At 64.1% G+C, this 19,070-nt stretch overlaps 1 protein-coding gene across 1 annotated transcript; it reads left to right on the top strand.

Annotated features, from left to right (window-relative positions):
• Positions 1–867: 867 nt before the first annotated feature.
• TGM1 (transglutaminase 1) lies at positions 868–18,035 on the top strand. Its single transcript, XM_074567891.1, has 15 exons — positions 868–1,148; positions 4,660–4,888; positions 6,240–6,419; positions 6,666–6,932; positions 7,790–7,908; positions 8,773–8,880; positions 11,006–11,177; positions 12,265–12,403; positions 12,613–12,716; positions 13,303–13,391; positions 13,490–13,643; positions 14,244–14,525; positions 14,615–14,775; positions 16,964–17,100; positions 17,795–18,035. Exons 2-15 carry the CDS (start codon positions 4,663–4,665, stop codon positions 18,033–18,035), a joined length of 2,379 nt encoding a protein of 792 aa, XP_074423992.1. The 5' UTR covers positions 868–1,148; positions 4,660–4,662.
• The last annotated feature ends 1,035 nt before the right edge of the window (positions 18,036–19,070 follow it).

The following is a 19,070-nucleotide window of genomic DNA, read 5'->3' as shown; positions in this document are numbered from 1 at the left end:
ACATAGTGAGCCATTTTGACCTTCAATGGACCCCACCCTTGCCACATAGTGAGCCATCGCCCTGCCCCATAGGGACCCCTGCCATATAGTGAGCCATTGCCCCCCCCCATAGGGTCCCCCTGCCACATAGTGAGCTATTGCCACACCCCATAGGGTCCCCCTGCCACATAGTGAGCCATTATGACCTTCTGTGGGTCCCACCCCTGCCACATAGTGAGCCATTGCCCCCCCCCCCATAGGGACCCCTGCCATATAGTGAGCCATTGCCCCCCCCATAGGGTCCCCCTGCCACATAGTGAGCTATTGCCACACCCCATAGGGTCCCCCTGCCACATAGTGAGCCATTATGACCTTCTATGGGTCCCACCCCTGCCATATAGTGAGCCATTGCCCCCCCCATAGGGTCCCCCTGCCACATAGTGAGCCATTATGACCTTCAATGGACCCCACCCTTGCCACATAGTGAGCCATTATGATCTTCTATGGGTCCCACCCCTGCCACATAGTGAGCCATTGCCCTGCCCCATAGGGTCCCCCTGCCACATAGTGAGCCATTGCCACACCCCACAGGGTCCCCCTGCCACATAGTGAGCCATTATGACCTTCAATGGACCCCACCCTTGCCACATAGTGAGCCATTGCCCCCCCCCCATAGGGACCCCTGCCACATAGTGAGCCATTGCCCCCCCCCCATAGGGTCCCCCTGCCACATAGTGAGCCATTATGACCTTCAATGGACCCCACCCTTGCCACATAGTGAGCCATCGCCCTGCCCCATAGGCCCCCCCCGACACATAGTGAGCCATTATGACATTCAATGGACCCCGCCCCTGCCACATAGTGAGCCATTGCCCCACCCATAGGCCCCCCCCGCCACATAGTGAGCCATTGCCCCACCCATAGGCCCCCCCCGCCACATAGTGAGCCATTGCCCAACCCATAGGCCCCCCCCTGCCACATAGTGATCCCGGGAGGGGCCGAGGGAGCGCCCAGACGCCAGGGTTCCCCCCCGCCCCCCAAGTGTGGGGCAATAAGGGGGCGTGGTCTGCTTTGGCCCCGCCCCTTCCTCCCAGGGCCACGCCCCTTTCCCTTGGTCTACCCCCCGCCAGGGAGTGCGGGGCACTGGGAGCACTGGGAGCTACTGGGAGGTACGGGGGGGGGGCACTGGGATGGCTGGGAAGGGTTAACTGGAGCTACTGGGAGCAAGGGGAGGGGGTTACTGGGCAAACTGGGGGCACTGGGAGGGGTTAGCGGGGTTACTGAAGAGCCGGGGGGGGATACTGGGAGGACTGGGGGGGTACTGGGAGCGCTGGGAAGGGTTAACTGGAGCTACTGGGAGCACGGGGAGGGGGTTACTGGGCAAACTGGGAGCACTGGGAGGGGTTAGTAGGGTTACTGGGAGGACACAGGCCAGGGCCGGGGGGGGGGTGTTACTGGGAGCACTGGGAAGGGCTCACTGGGAAGACTCCGAGGGGGTTACTGGGAGCACTGGGAGTGGGGGGGTGGGTCACTGGGAGCACTGGAGTTACTGGAAGTGCTGGGAGGGCGTAACTGGGGTTACTGGGAGCTCTGGGAGGGGCCAACTGGGAGCACCTGTGGTTACCGAGAGCCCCGGGAAGGGGTAAACTGGGCTTACTGGGAGCGCTGGGGGGGGTTACTGGGAGGGCTGTTGGGGGGGGGGGGGGGCTACGGGAAGCGGTTTGGGGGGGGGGGGAACTGGGCGAACTGGGGGAACTGGTTGGACTGGGAGCGTTCCCGGACGGGACTGGGGGGGGCGGGGGGGGGCGGGGGGGGGGGAGCTGCTCGGGCAGGCCCAGACGCCTGCGTCCCTCCGGCGCCGGGCGGGGCACTGGGAGGGAACTGGGCCGTACTGGGAGAGGCTGGAAGGGGTTAACCGGGCCGTACTGGGAGCCTGGGACGGGTCACTGGGCTGTACTGGGAAGGATTTGGGGGTTACTGGGCCATACTGGGAGCCTGGGACAGGTTACTGGGCTGTACTGGGAAGGACGGGGGGGTTACTGGGGCGTACTGGGAGGCTGGGAGGGGGTCACTGGGCTTTACTGGGAAGGATTTGGGGGTTACTGGGCCATACTGGGAGGCTGGGAGGGGTCACTGGGCTGTACTGGGAAGGACGGGGGGGTTACTGGGCCCTACTGGGAGCCTGGGACGGGTCACTGGGCTGTACTGGGAAGGATTTGGGGGTTACTGGGCCATACTGGGAGGCTGGGAGGGGTCACTGGGCTCTACTGGGAAGGACGGGGGGGTTACTGGGCCCTACTGGGAGCCTGGGACGGGTCACTGGGCTGTACTGGGAAGGATTTGGGGGTTACTGGGCCATACTGGGAGGCTGGGAGGGGTCACTGGGCTCTACTGGGAAGGACGGGGGGGTTACTGGGGCGTACTGGGAGGCTGGGAGGGGGTCACTGGGCTTTACTGGGAAGGATTTGGGGGTTACTGGGGCATACTGGGAGGCTGGGAGGGGTCACTGGGCTCTACTGGGAAGGACGGGGGGGTTACTGGGGCATACTGGGAGGCTGGAAGGGGTCACTGGGCTGTACTGGGAAGGACGGGGGCGTTACTGGGGCGTACTGGGAGCCTGGGACAGGTTACTGGGCTGTACTGGGAAGGATTTGGGGGTTACTGGGCCATACTGGGAAGCCTGGAGGGGGTCACTGGGCTGTACTGGGAAGGACGGGGGGGTTACTGGGGCGTACTGGGAGCCTGAGACGGGTTACTGGGCTGTACTGGGAAGGATTTGGGGGTTACTGGGCCATACTGGGAGCCTGGGACAGGTTATTGGGCTCTACTGGGAAGGACGGGGGGGTTACTGGGGCGTACTGGGAGGCTGGGAGGGGGTCACTGGGCTTTACTGGGAAGGATTTGGGGGTTACTGGGCCATACTGGGAGGCTGGAAGGGGTCACTGGGCTGTACTGGGAAGGACGGGGGGGTTACTGGGGCATACTGGGAGGCTGGGAGGGTCACTGGGCTGTACTGGGAAGGATTTGGCGGTTACTGGGGCATACTGGGAGCCCGGGACGGGTTACTGGGCTGTACTGGGAAGGATTTGGGGGTTACTGGGGCGTACTGGGAGGCTGGGAGGGTCACTGGGCTCTACTGGGAAGGACGGGGGGGTTACTGGGGCATACTGGGAGGCTGGAAGGGGTTAACCGGGATATACTGGGAGCCTGGGACAGGTTACTGGGCTGTACTGGGAAGGATTTGGGGGTTACTGGGGCATACTGGGAGGCTGGAAGGGGTCACTGGGCTGTACTGGGAAGGACGGGGGGGTTACTGGGGCATACTGGGAGGCTGGAAGGGGTTAACCGGGCCATACTGGGAGCCTGGGACAGGTTACTGGGCTGTACTGGGAAGGATTTGGGGGTTACTGGGGCATACTGGGAGGCTGGAAGGGGTCACTGGGCTGTACTGGGAAGGACGGGGGGGTTACTGGGGCATACTGGGAGGCTGGAAGGGGTTAACCGGGCCATACTGGGAGCCTGGGACAGGTTACTGGGCTGTACTGGGGAGGACGGGGGGGTTACTGGGCCATACTGGGGGCCTGGCGTGGTTTAACTGGGCCCTACTGGGAGGCTGGGAGGGGGTTACTGGGCCATACTGGGAGGGACTGGGGGACCTGGGCTGTACTGGGAAGGGCCTAGAGGCTTTAGTGGCCCGTTCTGGAAGGTCTTACTGGTCCCTACTGGTTTCTGGTGTCTTCTACTGGTCCATACTGGTCTTCGCGAGCCCGTGCTGGCCTTTAATGAGCTCTACTGGTCCATACTGGTCCATACTGGTCTTACTGGTCGTACTGGGAAGGGTTTGGAGGCATTAGCGGGTCGCTCCGGAAGCTCTTATCACTTCGTGGTGGCTCCTACTGGTTTCCTGTCTCTTTTACTGGTCCATACTGGTCTTTGCGAGCCCGTGCTGGCCTTTCATGGGCTGTAATGGTCCATACTGGTCTTACTGGTCTTACTGGGAAGGGTCTGGAGGCATCAATGGGCCATTCTAGAAGGTGTTGCCAGTCCGTGGTGGCACCTCCTGGTTCCTGCTGCCTTCTACTGGTCCATACTGGTCGTTATGGGTCCCTACTGGTCTTCAGTGAACTGTACTGGGCCGTACTGGTCTTTACGGGCCCGTACTGGTCTGCTGTGAACTGTACTGGGCCATACTGGTCTTAACTGGGAAGGGTCTGGAGGCATTAACGGGCCGTTCTGGAAGGTACGACCAGTTGGTGGTGGTTCCTACTGGTTTCCGCTGTCTTTTACTGGTCTGCGCTGGTCTTTACGGGGCCGTACTGGTCTTTAGTGGGCCGTACTGGTCCGTACTGGTCTTGAATGAACCATACTGGGCCATACTGGTCTTACTGGGAAGGGCCGTTCTGGAAGGTGTTGCCAGTTCCTGGCGGTTCCTCTTGGGTTCTGCTCTTTTACTGGGCTGTACTGGTCTTTATGGGTCCATACTGGTCTTTAGTGGGCCGTACTGGTCCATACTAGTCTTTACGGGGCCGTACTGGTCTTTAGTGGACTGTACTGGTCCGTACTGGTCATACTGGGAAGGGTCTGGAGGCACCAATGGGCCGCTCCGGAAGACCTTACTGGTCTCTGGTGGCTTCCTACTGGGCCGTACTGGTGCCAACTGGTCTCGCCGGTGCCCCGCAGGCGATGCCGGACGCCGACCCCCGCCTGGACCCGGGCCGCTGGGCGGCCGCCAGCTTCCGGGCGCGGGGGGGGGACCCCGAAACCGCCGCCCCCCGCCCCCGCCGGGGCTTCTGGCGCCGCCTGGGCGGCTGCTGCGGCTGCTGCGGCTGCTGTCGCCGCGGCAACGAGGACTGGGAGCCCCCCCCCGGGGAGGTGCCGGGCCGACGGCCCCCCCAGCCCCTGCGGCCCGGTGAGTGATGGGGCGGGGGGAGGGGAGGGGAGCGGCGGCGGTTTCGGGGCTCCCCGGGAGGAAAAAGGGCGGTTTCAGGGATCCCCAGGAGGAAAAAGGGTGGTTTTGGGGCTCCCCATTAGGAAAAAAGGCGGTTTCGGGGCTCCTCCAGATGAAAAAGGGCAGTTTCAGGGCTCCCCGTTAGGAAAAAGGGCGGTTTCGGGGCTCCCCGTTAGGAAAAAGGGCGGTTTCGGGGCTCCTTGAGACGAAAAAGGGTGGTTTCAGGGATCCCCGTTCGGAAAAAGGGCGGTTTCGGGGCTCCCCATTAGGAAAAAGGGCAGTTTCGGGGCTCCCCGGGAGGAAAAAGGGCGGTTTCGGGGCTCCCTGTTAGGAAAAAGGGCGGTTTCGGGGCTCCTCGAGAGGAAAAAGGGCGGTTTCGGGGCTCCCTGTTAGGAAAAAAGGCGGTTTCGGGGCTCCTCCAGATGAAAAAGGGCAGTTTCGGGGCTCCCCATTAGGAAAAAGGGCGGTTTCGGGGCTCCCTGTTCGGAAAAAGGGCGGTTTCGGGGCTCCCCGTTCGGAAAAAGGGCGGTTTCGGGGCTCCCCATTAGGAAAAAGGGCGGTTTCGGGGCTCCCCGTTCGGAAAAAGGGCGGTTTCGGGGCTCCCCGTTCGGAAAAAGGGCGGTTTCGGGGCTCCCCATTAGGAAAAAGGGCGGTTTCGGGGCTCCTCGAGATGAAAAAGGGCAGTTTCGGGGCTCCCCATTAGGAAAAAGGGCGGTTTCGGGGCTCCCTGTTCGGAAAAAGGGCGGTTTTGGGGCTCCCCATTAGGAAAAAGGGCGGTTTCGGGGCTCCCCGTTCGGAAAAAGGGCGGTTTCGGGGCTCCCCATTAGGAAAAAGGGCGGTTTCGGGGCTCCTCGAGATGAAAAAGGGCAGTTTCGGGGCTCCCCATTAGGAAAAAGGGCGGTTTCGGGGCTCCCTGTTCGGAAAAAGGGCGGTTTTGGGGCTCCCCATTAGGAAAAAGGGCGGTTTCGGGGCTCCCCGTTCGGAAAAAGGGCGGTTTCGGGGCTCCTCGAGACGAAAAAGGGGGAAAAAGGGCAGTTTCGGGGCTCCCCAGGAGAAAAAAGGGCGGTTTCGGGGCTCCCCCCACAGGCAGATTGCGGGGGGGGGGGGGGTGTCCTCACCGTTTGCCCCCTCCCTTCTCTCCCCTACTCCCCATTTTGGGCGGGAAAGCGCCGTTTTGGGGCCGTTTGCAGGCAGAAATGACGGTTTCGAGGCCCCCCCCCCCCATCCTTTTTTTATTGGTTTTTGGGGCTTCGGGGGGTCCGATTCGCGCGGGGTTTTCACCGTCCCGCCCCCCCCCTCGCCCCCCCCGCAGGCCTGTTGGCTCCCCGGGGGCTGGTGGTGGCCTCCCCGGCCGATCGGGTAGCCCACCACACCGCCGACTTCCAGGCCCCCCGGCCGGTGCTGAGGAGGGGGCAGCCCTTCGGCCTCCGCGTCCTCCTGCCCCGGCCCTTCGACCCCGACGACGACGCCCTCTGCGTGGAGCTCACCCTCGGTGGGGGGGGGGGGGGGGGGTTAATTAAGGCTTGGGGGGGGGTTAATTAAGGGGCGGGGGTTAATTAGGGCCGGGGGAGGGGGAATTAGGGGCGGGGCGGGGGGGTTCATTGGGGGGGTAATTGGGGCCTGGGGGGCTGGAAGCGGAGGGGGGGGGGGGGCACGATGATGTCAGCCCCGCCCAGGCGATGATGTCACCACCCCCCCCTCCCCCCGGCGATGACGTCACACCCCTCCCCCCGCCCAGGCCCCAACCCGCAGGTGGCCAAGGGCACCCACGTCCTCATCCCGTTGGGCGAGACCTCGGCCACCGGCTGGACGGCGGAGGTGGAGGAGGGGGAAGGGGCGGAGCCTCCCGCCGGCCCCGCCCTCAGCCTCCGGGTGGCGGCCCCGCCCGACGCCCCCATTGGCCGCTACTGCCTGAGCGTCAAGACCCGCACGGGGGCGGGGGACTACGCCCCCCCCTTCGACGACGCCAACGACTTCTTCCTCCTCTTCAACCCCTGGTGCCCCGGTGAGTCGTCGTCGTCCCCCCCCCCCTCCCCCCCCCCAATTCGGGCGGTTTCGGGGCTCCCCCAGGACGAGATTCGGCGGTTTCGGGGCTCCCCGGGGTGAGATTCGGCAGTTTCGGGGCTCCCCGGGGTGAAATTCGGCGGTTTCCGGGCTCCCTTTGGTAAAATTGGGCGGTTTCGGGGCTCCCCTGGGAATAACATTGGCAGTTTCAGGACCCCTTATGTCAGGTTTGGCAGTTTCGGGGCTCCCCGGGGTGAGATTTGGCAGTTTCGGGGCTCCCCGGGGTGAGATTCGGTAGTTTCGGGGCTCCCCGGGGTGAAATTCGGCGGTTTCCGGGCTCCCTTTGGTAAAATTGGGCGGTTTCGGGGCTCTCCCGGGAATAACATTGGCAGTTTCGGGGCTCCCCTAGGGGGGATTTGGCAGTTTCGTGGCTCCCCGGGGTGAAATTGGGCGGTTTCGGGGCTCCCTGGGGTGAAATTGGGCGGTTTCGGGACTCCCTTAGGTAAAATGTGGCGGTTTCGGGGCTCCCCTAAGCCAAATTCGGCAGTTTCAGGGCTCCCCGGGGGCGAAATTGGGTGGGTTTGGGGCTCCCCGGGGCGAAATCCGGCGGTTTCGGGGCTCCCCGGGGCGAAATCCGGCGGTTTCGGGGCTCCCCGGGGCAAAACGTGGCGGTTTCGGGGTTCCCCGGGGGAGAAATTTGGCCGTTTCAAGGCTCCCCGGGGTGAAATTCGGGCTTTCCGGGGCTCCCCGGGGCGAAATTTCGCGGTTTCGGGGCTCCCCGCCCTCAATTTGGGGGCGGGGATTGGGTTTGGGGACACCCCCCTCGATTTCGGGGTGCCCCCCCCCCCCCCCCCGCAGATGACCACGTCTACATGGAGAAAACGAGCGACCTTAACGAGTACGTCCTTAACGAGACGGGGCGCATCTTCTACGGCACCGAGGACCAGATCGCCGAGCGCTCCTGGAACTACGGGCAGGTACCCCCAAACCCGGCGGTTTCGGGGCTCCCCGGGGCGGGGGGAGGGAAAAAAAAACCCCCAAAAAATGGCAGTTTCGAGGCTCCCCGGGGTGAAGTTGGGCGGTTTTTGGGGGGGGCTCCTTGGGGTGAAATTCGGCTGTTTCGCGGCTCCCGGGGAAACCGCGTTTTGTCTTTGGGGTGGGCCTTGAAACCGCTTTTTTGGGGGGCGGGGGGGGGCTTGGAGGGGCCTTGAAACCGCTTTTTTTTGGGGGGGGGGCTTGAAACCACTTTTTGGCTTTTTTGGAGGGGCCTCGAAACCGCTTTCAGGCTTTTTTGGGGGTCCTCGAAGCCGCTTTTTGGCTTTTTGTGGGGCTTCGAAACCACTTTTTGGCTTTTTGGGGGTCCTCGAAGCCGCTTTTTGGCTTTTTTTTGTGGGGCCTCGAAACCGCTTTTTGTGGGTCCTTGAAGTCGCTTTCAGGCTTTTTTGGGGGTCTTCGAAGCCGCTTTTTGGCTTTTTGTGGGGCCTCAAAACCGCTTTCAGGCTTTTTTGGGGGGTCCTCGAAGCCGCTTTTTGGCTTCTTTTTGTGGGGCCTTGAAACCGCTTTTTGGCTTTTTGGAGGGACCTTGAAACCGCTTTTCGGGGGGGCCTTGAAGCCACTTTCAGGCTTTTTTGGGGGTCCTCGAAGCCGCTTTTTGGCTTTTTGGGGGCCCTCGAAACCGCTTTCAGGCTTTTTTGGGGGTCCTCGAAACCGCTTTTTGGCTTTTTGGGGGTCCTCGAAACCGCTTTTTTGGCTTCGGGGGCATTTTTGGGGGTTTGGGGGTGGATTTTGGGGGGGGATTTGGGGCTCCCCTGACGTGGGGGCCCCCGTCCTGCCCCCCCCAGTTCGACGCGGGGGTGCTGGAGGCCTGTCTGTACATCCTGGACCGCCGGGGGATGCCCCACAGCGCCCGGGGGGACCCCGTCATGGTGTCCCGCGTCGTCTCCGCCATGGTGCGTCCGCCGGGGCGGGGGGACTGGGGTGGGGGGAGGGGGGCGAGTCATGGGGCGGGGGTTGGGGGGGGGTTCGGGGGTTTTCTGGGGGTCCCCAGTAAGGATTTTGGGCCTCCCAGTAAGGATTCCGGGCTCCCAGTAAGGATTTTGGGGGTCCCCAGTGATATTTTGGGGGTCCCAGTACGTTTTTTGGGCTCCCCAGTAAGGATTTTGGGGTCCCCAGTGCCATTTTTGGGGTCCCCAGTGGCGTCTTGGGGGCTCCCCAGTAAGGATTTTGGGGCTCCCAGTGCCATTTTTGGGTTCCCAGTACGTTTTTTGGGCTCCCCAGTGACATTTTGGGGGGCTCCCAGTAGGGTTTCTGGGGTTCCCAGTAAGGATTTTGGGGCTCCCGGTGCCATTTTTGGGTCCCCAGTGCCACCTTTGGGGCCTCCCAGTAAGGATTTTGGGCCTCCCAGTGAGGATTTGGGCCTCCCAGTAAGGATTCTGGACTCCCAGTAAGGATTTTTGGGGCTCCCAGTGCCATTTTTGGGTCCCCAGTGCCACCTTTGGGGGCTCCCAGTAAGGATTCGGGCCTCCCAGTGAGGATTTGGGCCTCCCAGTAAGGATTCTGGACTCCCAGTACGGATTTTTGGGGCTCCCAGTGCCATTTTTGGGTCCCCAGTGCCACCTTTGGGGCCTCCCAGTGAGGATTTGGGCCTCCCAGTAAGGATTTGGTGGCTCTCGGTGCCACTTTTGGGTCCCCAGTGCCGTTTTTGGGCCTCCTAGTAAGGATTTTGGGCCTCCCAGTAAGGATTCGGGAGTCCCAGTAAGGATTTGGGCCTCCCGGTGCTGTTTTTGGGCCTCCCAGTAAGGATTTTGGGCCTCCCAGTAAGTATTCGGGACTCCCAGTAAGGATTTTTGGGGCTCCCGGTGCCATTCTTGGGTCCCCAGTGCCACCTTTGGGGGCTCCCAGTAAGGATTTTGGGCCTCCCAGTAAGGATTTTGGGCCTCCCAGTAAGGATTCTGGGCCTCCCAGTAAGGACTTTGGGCCTCCCAGTAAGGATTTGGTGGCTCCCGGTGCCATTTTTGGGCCTCCCGGTGCCGTTTTGGGGCCTCCCAGTAAGGATTTGGGCCTCCCAGTAAGGATTCTGGACTCCCAGTAAGGATTTTTGGGGCTCCCAGTAAGGATTCTGGGCTCCCAGTAAGGATTTTGGACCTCCCAGTAAGGATTCTGGGCTCCCAGTAAGGATTTGGGCCTCCCGGTGCCGTTTTTGGGCCTCCCGGTGCCGTTTTTGGGCCTCCCAGTAAGGATTTTGGGCCTCCCAGTAAGGATTTGAACCTCCCAGTAAGGACTTTGGGCCTCCCAGTAAGGATTTGGTGGCTCCCGGTGCCATTTTTGGGTCCCCAGTGCCACCTTTGGGGCCTCCCAGTAAGGATTCTGGGCCTCCCAGTAAGGATTTGAGCCTCCCAGTAAGGACTTTGGGCCTCCCAGTAAGGATTTTGGGGCTCCCGGTGCCATTTTTGGGTCCCCAGTGCCACGTTTTGGGCCTCCCAGTAAGGATTTTGGGCCTCCCAGTAAGGATTTTGGGCCTCCCAGTAAGGATTTTGGGCCTCCCAGTAAGGATTTGGGACTCCCAGTAAGGATTTTGGGCCTCCCAGTACGGATTTGGGCCTCCCAGTAAGTATTTGGCCCTCCCAGTAAGGACTTTGGGGCTCCTGGTGCCATTTTGGGGTCCCCAGTGCCACCTTTGGGGCCTCCCAGTAAGGATTTTGGGCCTCCCGGTGCCGTTTTTGGGCCTCCCAGTAAGGATTTGGGCCTCCCAGTAAGGATTTGAGCCTCCCAGTTAGGACTTTGGGCCTCCCAGTAAGGATTTGGTGGCTCCCAGTGCCATTTTTGGGTCCCCAGTGCCACCTTTGGGGCCTCCCAGTAAGGATTTGGGCCTCCCAGTAAGGATTTGAGCCTCCCAGTTAGGACTTTGGGCCTCCCAGTAAGGATTCGGGCCTCCCGGTGCCGTTTTTGGGCCTCCCGGTGCCGTTTTTGGGGGGTCCCCAGTGCGGGGGCCCGGGGGGGGGGCTCCCAGTCTGGGCCCGGGGGGCTCCCAGTCTGGGGCGCTGGGGCTCCCAGTAAGGCGGGCGTCGCCGGCAGGTGAACTCGCTGGACGACAACGGGGTACTGGTGGGCAACTGGACGGGGGACTACGGGCAAGGCACCAACCCCTCGGCCTGGGCCGGCTCGGTGGCCATCCTGCGGGCCTTCCACCGCACCGGCCCCGTGCGCTACGGCCAGTGCTGGGTCTTCGCCGGCGTCATGACCACGGGTACTGGTTTATACTGGTTTGTACTGGGGGGGGGCTTGGAGGGGGCCGGGGAGGGCAGCGGGGGGTCCCGGCAGCGGGAAAACGCGGGTGGAGTCACGGGAAAACTGGGAAATTGGGGGTAAGGTGGTGAAGTTTGTACTGGGACGGCACTGGTTTGTACTGGGACGGCACTGGTTTGTACTGGTTTATACTGGGGTGGGCTCGGAGGGGGCCGGGGAGGGCGGCGGGGGGTCCCAGCAGCAGGAAAACGCGGGTGGAGTCACAGAAAAACTGGGAAATTAGGTGTAAGGTGGTGGGTTTTGTAGTGGTTTGTACTGGGACGGCACTGGTTTGTACTGGGACGGCACTGGTTTGTACTGGTTTATACTGGGGTGGGCTCGGAGGGGGCCGGGGAGGGCGGCGGGGGGTCCCGGCAGCGGGAAAACAGAGGTGGAGTCACGGGAAAACTGGGAAATTGGGGGTAAGGTGGTGAGGTTTGTACTGGGACGGCACTGGTTTGTACTGGGACGGCACTGGTTTGTACTGGGACGGCACTAGTTTGTACTGGTTTATACTGGGGTGGGCTCGGAGGGGGCCGGGGAGGGCGGCGGGGGGTCCCAGCAGCGGGAAAACGCGGGTGGAGTCACAGAAAAACTGGGAAATTATGGGTAAGGTGGTGGGTTTTGTACTGGTTTGTACTGGGACAGCACTGGTTTGTACTGGGACAGCACTGGTTTGTACTGGTTTATACTGGGGTGGGCTCGGAGGGGGCTGGGGAGGGCGGCGGGGGGTCCCGGCAGTGGGAAAACGCGGGTGGAGTCACAGAAAAACTGGGAAATTATGGGTAAGGTGGTGGGTTTTGTAGTGGTTTGTACTGGGACGGCACTGGTTTGTACTGGGACGGCACTGGTTTGTACTGGTTTATACTGGGGTGGGCTCGGAGGGGGCCGGGGAGGGCGGCGGGGGGTGCCGGCAGCGGGAAAACGCGGGTGGAGTCACGGGAAAACTGGGAAATGGGGGGTGAAGTGGTGGGGTTTGTACTGGGACGGCACTGGGGCGGCACCGGTTTGTACTGGTTTATACTGGTTTATACTGGTGTCCCGCCCAGTGCTGCGGTGCCTGGGCCTCCCCACCCGCACCGTCACCAACTACAACTCGGCCCACGACACCGACGTCTCCCTCACCACCGACATCTACTTCGACGAGAACATGCGGCCCCTGGAGCGCCTCAACACCGACTCCGTCTGGTACTGGTTTATACTGGTTTATACTGGTTTGGACTGGTTTGGACTGGTTTGCACCGGGGCGGGGTGGGGACCGGGCGGGGGGGGACCGGGCAAGAGGCGGCGGGAGGCGGTTTGGGTGAAAAGCGGGGGAAAAGGGGGGCCCGTCCGCGGCCATTCTGCCGCGTACTGGTCTATACTGGTCTATACTGGTTTATACTGGGCTGCCGCAGGAACTTCCACGTGTGGAACGACTGCTGGATGAAGCGCCCTGACCTCCCCGAGGGCTACGACGGCTGGCAGGTCGTCGACGCCACCCCGCAGGAGACCAGCAGCGGTAACTGGTTTCTACTGGTCTATACTGGTTTATACTGGGGGGGGCGCTGGGAGGGGGGGGGGGGTCCCTGGGGGCAGTTGGTGGCCTTTGAAGGGGGGGGAAGAGCCGCCAAAGGGGCTCAACGTCTCCCAGTAGCCCGTTATCGACCCCGTACTGGTCTATACTGGTCCGTACTGGTCCATACTGGTCCGTACTGGTTCCTACTGGTCTATACTAGTTTATACTGGGAGGGCGTCCCTGGGGGCAGGCGGTTGGTGGGGGAGGGCGAGCCGCCAAAGGGGCTCAATGTCTCCCAGTAGCCCGTTACCGACCCCGTACTGGTCTATACTGGTCTGTACTGGTCTGTACTGGTTCCTACTGGTCTATACTGGTTTATACTGGGAGGGGGTCCCTGGGGGCGGGTGGTTGGTGGGGGAGGGACGAGCCGCCAAAGGGGCTCGGCGTCTCCCAGTAGCCCGTTACCAACCCCGTACCGGTCTATACTGGACTATACTGGTTCCTACTGGTCTATACTGGTTGGTACTGGTCTATACTGGTTTGTACTGGTCCGTACTGGTGACCCGTCCCCCTCCTCCCCCCCCCCCAGGCCTGTTCTGCTGCGGGCCGTGCTCGGTGACGGCGGTGAAGAACGGCGAGGTCTTCCTCAAGTACGACACCCCCTTCGTCTTCGCCGAGGTGGGGGCCGGCGGGGCGGGCGTGGCCGGGGTGGGTGTGGCCGGGGCGGGCGTGGCCAGGGCGTGGCCGTGGGGGGTGACGTCAGCCGCCCGACGCAGGTGAACAGCGACAAGGTGTACTGGCAGCGGCAGGCGGGCGGCGCCTTCGCCGTGGTGCACGTGGAGGAAGGGGCCATCGGGCGGCGCATCAGCACCCTGGGGGCGGGCTCCGGCGCCCGCCTCGACATCACCCACCAATACAAGCACCCCGAGGGTCAGAGCGAGGCCACGCCCCCCCGACCTTTCACCTTTGACCCCCGACCCCGGAACCCCCCTGCCCTCGGGCCTCCCGAGGCCTACAACCCGTCAGCCGTTGACCCGTTGACCCAACCCATGGCCATCGACACCCCCCCGCCCCCCCCAACTCATGACCTTTGACCCCATGACCCCGACCCTTGACCCCCACCCCTGACCCTTGACCCACTGACCCTTGACCTTTGACCCCCGACCCCGTAACCCCCACCCTTGGGCCTCCTGAGGCCTACAACCCGTCAGCCCTTGACCCAACCCATGGCCGTTGACACCCCGCGCCCCCCCAACTCATGACCTTTGACCCCATGACCCCGACCCTTGACCCCCACCCCTGACCCTTGACCCCTGACCTCTGACCTTTGACCCCCGACCCCGTAACCCCCGCCCTCGGGCCTCCCGAGGCCTACAACCCGTCAGCCCTTGACCGTTGACCCAACCCATGGCCATCGACCCCCCCCAAACCCAAGACCTTTGACCCCCCCCATGACCCCCGCCCCCTCGCCCCTTGACCTTTGACCCCCCCGCCCCCTCACCCCTTGACCTTTGACCCCCCCTTCGGCAGGCTCGGAGGAGGAACGCCGGGCCGTCTCCACCGCCACCTCCCACGGTTCCCGCCCCCGCGCCGGGGGGGGGTCGCCCTCAGCGGGGGAGGTGACGGTGCGGGTGGGGGCGGGGCCGGCGGTGGCGGGGGCGGAGCTGGAATTACGGGCGACGGTGGGGAACGGGGGGGCGGAACCTCGCACCCTCCGCCTCCGCCTGGCCCTGGGGGCCGTCCGGTACACGGGGGTGGCCGGCGCCCCCTTCCGGCAGGAACAGCATCGACGCGTCCTCCCGCCGGGGCAAGGTGAGACCCCCCCCCTCCGCGACCCCCAACCCCACCCCACGGCGACCCCCGACCCCCACGGTGACACCCCCTCCCCCCCCCCCCCCCAGAGGAGACGGTGACGATGACGGTGGCCTACGAGGAGTACGGGCCCCACGTCGGGGAACAGGACGCCCTGAAGCTGACGGCGGCCGGGGTGGTGGAAGAGACGGGGCAAGTGGTGGCCAAAGAGCTGAGGGTCCGGCTCCACACCCCCGAGCTCACCCTGACGGTGAGGGGCGACCCCGGGCAACCTGGGGTCTTCTCCGGGCAACCTGGGGTCTTCTCTGGGTCACCTGGGGCCTTCTCCAGGAGATCACGGGCCTTCAGGAGACCTGGGGCCTCCTCCGGGCAACCTGGGGCCTTCTCCGGGCAACCTGGGGTCTTCTCCGGGCAACCTGGGGTCTTCTCTGGGCCACCTGGGGCCTTCTCCAGGAGATCATGGGCCTTCAGGAGACCTGGGGCCTTCTCCAGGAGATCACGGGCCTTCAGGAGACCTGGGGCCTTCTCCGGGCAACCTGGGGCCTTCTCCGGGCAACCTGGGGCCTTCTCCAGGAGATCATGGTTCTCCTCCAGGAGACCATGGTCCTCCAGGACACATGGGTCCTCCTCTAGGACACGTGGCTCCTTCTCAGGAGACCTGGGTCCTCCAGGATACTTGGGTCCTTCTCAGGAGATCATGGTCCTCCTCCAGGAGACCTGGGTCCTCCATGAGACCTGGGTCTTCCAGGACATGTGGGTCCTTCTCCAGGACACGTGGGTCCTTCTCAGGACACTTGGGTCCTCCTCCAGGAGACCGTGGTCCTCCAGGCCACTTGGGTCCTTCTCAGCAGATCATGGTCCTCCTCCAGGAGACCATGGTCCTCCTCCAGGCCACTTGGGTCCTTCTCAGGAGATCATGGTCCTTCTCAGGAGACCTGGGTCCTCCATGAGACCATGGTCCTCCAGGACACGTGGGTCCTTCTCAGGAGATCGTGGTCCTCCTCCAGGAGACCTGGGTCCTCTGGGACACGTGGGTCCTCCTCCAGGAGACCTGGGTCCTCTGGGACACGTGGGTCCTTCTCCAGGAGACCTGGGTCCTCCTCAGGACACTTGGGTCCTCCTTCAGGAGACCTGGGTCCTCCAGGAGACCATGGTCCTCCACGAGACCTGGGTCCTCTGGGACACTTGGGTTCTCCTCCAGGAGACCACGGGCCTCCAGGACACGTGGGTCCTTCTCAGGAGATCATGGTCCTCCTCCAGGAGACCTGGGTCCTCCAGGACACTTGGGTCCTCCTTCAGGAGACCTGGGTCTTGCAGGACACTTGGGTCCTTCTCAGGAGACCACGGTCCTCCAGGAGACCTGGGTCCTCCTCCAGGAGACCATGGGCCTCCAGGACACTTGGGTCCTTCTCAGGAGATCATGGTCCTCCTTCAGGAGACCTGGGTCCTCCATGAGACCATGGTCCTCCAGGACATGTGGGTCCTTCTCAGGACATCATGGTCCTCCAGGAGACCACGGTCCTCCAGGACACATGGGTCCTTCTCAGGAGATCATGGTCCTCGTCCAGCAGATCATGGTCCTCCAGGAGACCATGGTCCTCCAGGAGACCTGGGTCCTCTGGGACACCTGGGGCCTCCTCCAGGAGACCGTGGTCCTCCAGGACACTTGGGTCCTTCTCAGGAGACCACAGTCCTCCAGGAGACCTGGGTCCTCCTCCAGGAGACCACGGTCCTCCAGGACACTTGGGTTCTCCTCCAGGAGACCACGGTCCTCCATGAGACCATGGTCCTCCAGGACACGTGGGTCCTTCTCAGGAGACCTGGGTCCTTCTCAGGAGATCATGGTCCTCCTCCAGGAGACCTGGGTCCTCCAGGAGACCTGGGTCCTCCAGGCCACTTGGGTCCTTCTCAGGAGATCATGGTTCTCCTCCAGGAGATCGTGGTCCTCCTCCAGGAGACCTGGGTCCTCCAGGAGACCTGGGTCTTCCAGGACACGTGGGTCCTTCTCCAGGAGACCTGGGTCCTCCTCAGGACGCTTGGGTCCTCCTCCAGGAGACTGTGGTCCTCCAGGCCACTTGGGTCCTTCTCAGGAGATCATGGTCCTCCTCCAGGAGATCATGGTCCTCCTCCAGGAGATCATGGTCCTTCAGGAGACCTGGGTCCTCCAGGAGACCACGGTCCTCCAGGCCACTTGGGTCCTTCTCAGGAGATCATGGTCCTCCTCCAGGAGATCATGGTCCTTCAGGAGACCTGGGTCCTCCAGGAGACCACGGTCCTCCAGGACTCTTGGGTCCTCCTCCAGGAGATCGTGGTCCTCCTCCAGGAGATCGTGGTCCTCCATGGCTTGGGCAGGGCCGGGCGGGGGGGCGACCCGGCTTCTCCGGGCTGGGGTTGGGCTCCTGTCCCCTCCCCCCCCCGTGACTCCCGTCCCCCCGCAGCTGCTGGCCCCGGCGGTGGTGGGCCAGGAGGTGCCGGTCCAGGTGGTCTTCCAGAACCCGCTGCCCGAGGCCCTGAGCGGGGCCACCCTGCGCATGGAGGGGGCCGGTCTCTCCTGCCCCAAGCCCTTCTCCTTGGGGTCAGTAGCCCGCGGGCCACCTCGGGGGGGGGAGGGGGGGAGCTGGGAGTTCGAGGGGGGGGACCCGCAACCCCCCGGGGGAGGGCACCCGAAATCCCAGGGTTGGCACCCAAAATCCTTGGGGGGGGGGGGGAGGGGGTGTCGTGTCACGACGGGGGGGGGGTGCCTGTCGCGATGGGGGGGTGCTGTGTCGCCACCGGGGGGGGGGGCCCTGTCATGATGGGGGGGTGCCCTATCGCGACCGGGGGGCGCCCTATCGCGATGGGGCAGTGCCATGTCACGACTGGGGGTGCCCTATCACAATGGGGGGGTGCCCTATCGCGATGGGGGGGTGCCCTATCACGATGGGGGGGTGCCGTGTCGCCCCGGGTGGCGCCCTATCGCGATGGGGGGGTGCCCTATCACGATGGGGGGGTGCCGTGTCACACCAGGGGGTGCCCTATCGCGACGGGGGGGTGCCCTATCACAATGGGGGGGTGCCCTATCGCGATGGGGGGGTGCCGTGTCGCACCAGGGGGTGCCCTATCGCGACGGGGGGGTGCCCTATCACAATGGGGGGGGTGCCCTATCGCGATGGGGGGGTGCCGTGTCGCACCGGGGGGTGCCCTATCGCGACCGGGGGGCGCCCTATCGCGATGGGGGAGTGCCCCGTCGTGAATGGGGGGGTGTGAGTGTGTGTCCCCTGTCGCGACAGGTCGGTGGGGGCGGGGCAGACGGTGCGGCTGCGGCAGGCCGTGGTGCCGCTGCGGGCCGGGCGGCGGCGGCTGGTGGCGGCGCTGGAGAGTCCCCGCCTGGGGCCCCTCCACGGCTCCCTCCAGTTCGACGCCGCCCCCGCCGAGGCCGCCCCCGGCGCCCGCAGCGGCGGGAGCCCCCCCCGGAGGCCGCGCAGAGCACGGAGGAGAGCGGCGCCCCCCGCCGGCAGCACCGGGGGGTGACCGGGGGGGCGCTGGCAGCGCCGGGAGGGCACTGGGAGGGCGCTGGGAGCGCTGGGAGGGGACTGGGAGGGGGACTGGGGGCACTGGGAGGGCACCGGGAGGACTGGGAGGGGGACTGGGAGCACTGGGAGGGCACTGGGAGCACTGGGAGGGGGATTGGGGACACTGGGAGGGGGACTGGGAGCACTGGGAGGGGAACTGGGGGCACTGGGAGGGCACTGGGAGGGCACTGGGAGCACTGGGAGGGGGACTGGGAGCACTGGGAGGGCACTGGGAGCACTGGGAGGGGACTGGGAGGGAGAATGGGAGCACTGGGAGGTTACTGGGAGCACTGGGAGGGGGATTGGGGGCACTGGGAGGGGAACTGGGAGCACTGGGAGCACTGGGAGGGGACTGGGAGGGAGAATGGGAGCACTGGGAGGTCACTGGGAGCACTGGGAGGGGGACTGGGAGCACTGGGGCGTTACTGGGAGCACTGGGAGGGGGACTGGGGGGCACTGGGAGCGCTGGGGTGTTACTGGGAGCACTGGGGTGTGTTACTGGGAGCACTGGGAGGTTACTGGGAGCACTGGTGTGGGTTACTGGGAGCACTGGGGTGTTACTGGGAGCACTGGGGCGTTACTGGGAGCACTGGGAGGGGGACTGGGGGGCACTGGGAGCGCTGGGGTGTTACTGGGAGCACTGGGGTGTGTTACTGGGAGCACTGGGAGGTTACTGGGAGCACTGGTGTGGGTTACTGGGAGCACTGGGGCGTTACTGGGAGCACTGGGAGGGGGACTGGGGGGCACTGGGAGCGCTGGGGCGTTACTGGGAGCACTGGGCGGGCCCCGCCCCCCGCCCCTCCCCCCCCCGCTCCCAATTTCCCCCCTTTTCCGCCCCAAACCCCCTCCCCGACGACGTCACCGACCCTCTCCCCCCCCACCCCCGGCACCTCGTTCTCAATAAAACCGCCGTGACGAAACGCCGCCTCCGTGACGTCAATAAAAGGCGCGAAGAAGGAAGGCGGGGGGGGGGGGAGGGCGGGGAACGGCGACA

The sequence above is a fragment of the Larus michahellis genome, chromosome 30, assembly GCF_964199755.1.
Source record: "Larus michahellis chromosome 30, bLarMic1.1, whole genome shotgun sequence".
In the NCBI taxonomy this organism is placed as follows: domain Eukaryota; kingdom Metazoa; phylum Chordata; class Aves; order Charadriiformes; family Laridae; genus Larus; species Larus michahellis.
Note: the sequence above shows the minus strand (reverse complement) of the source record. Positions and strands in the feature narration are given on the sequence as shown.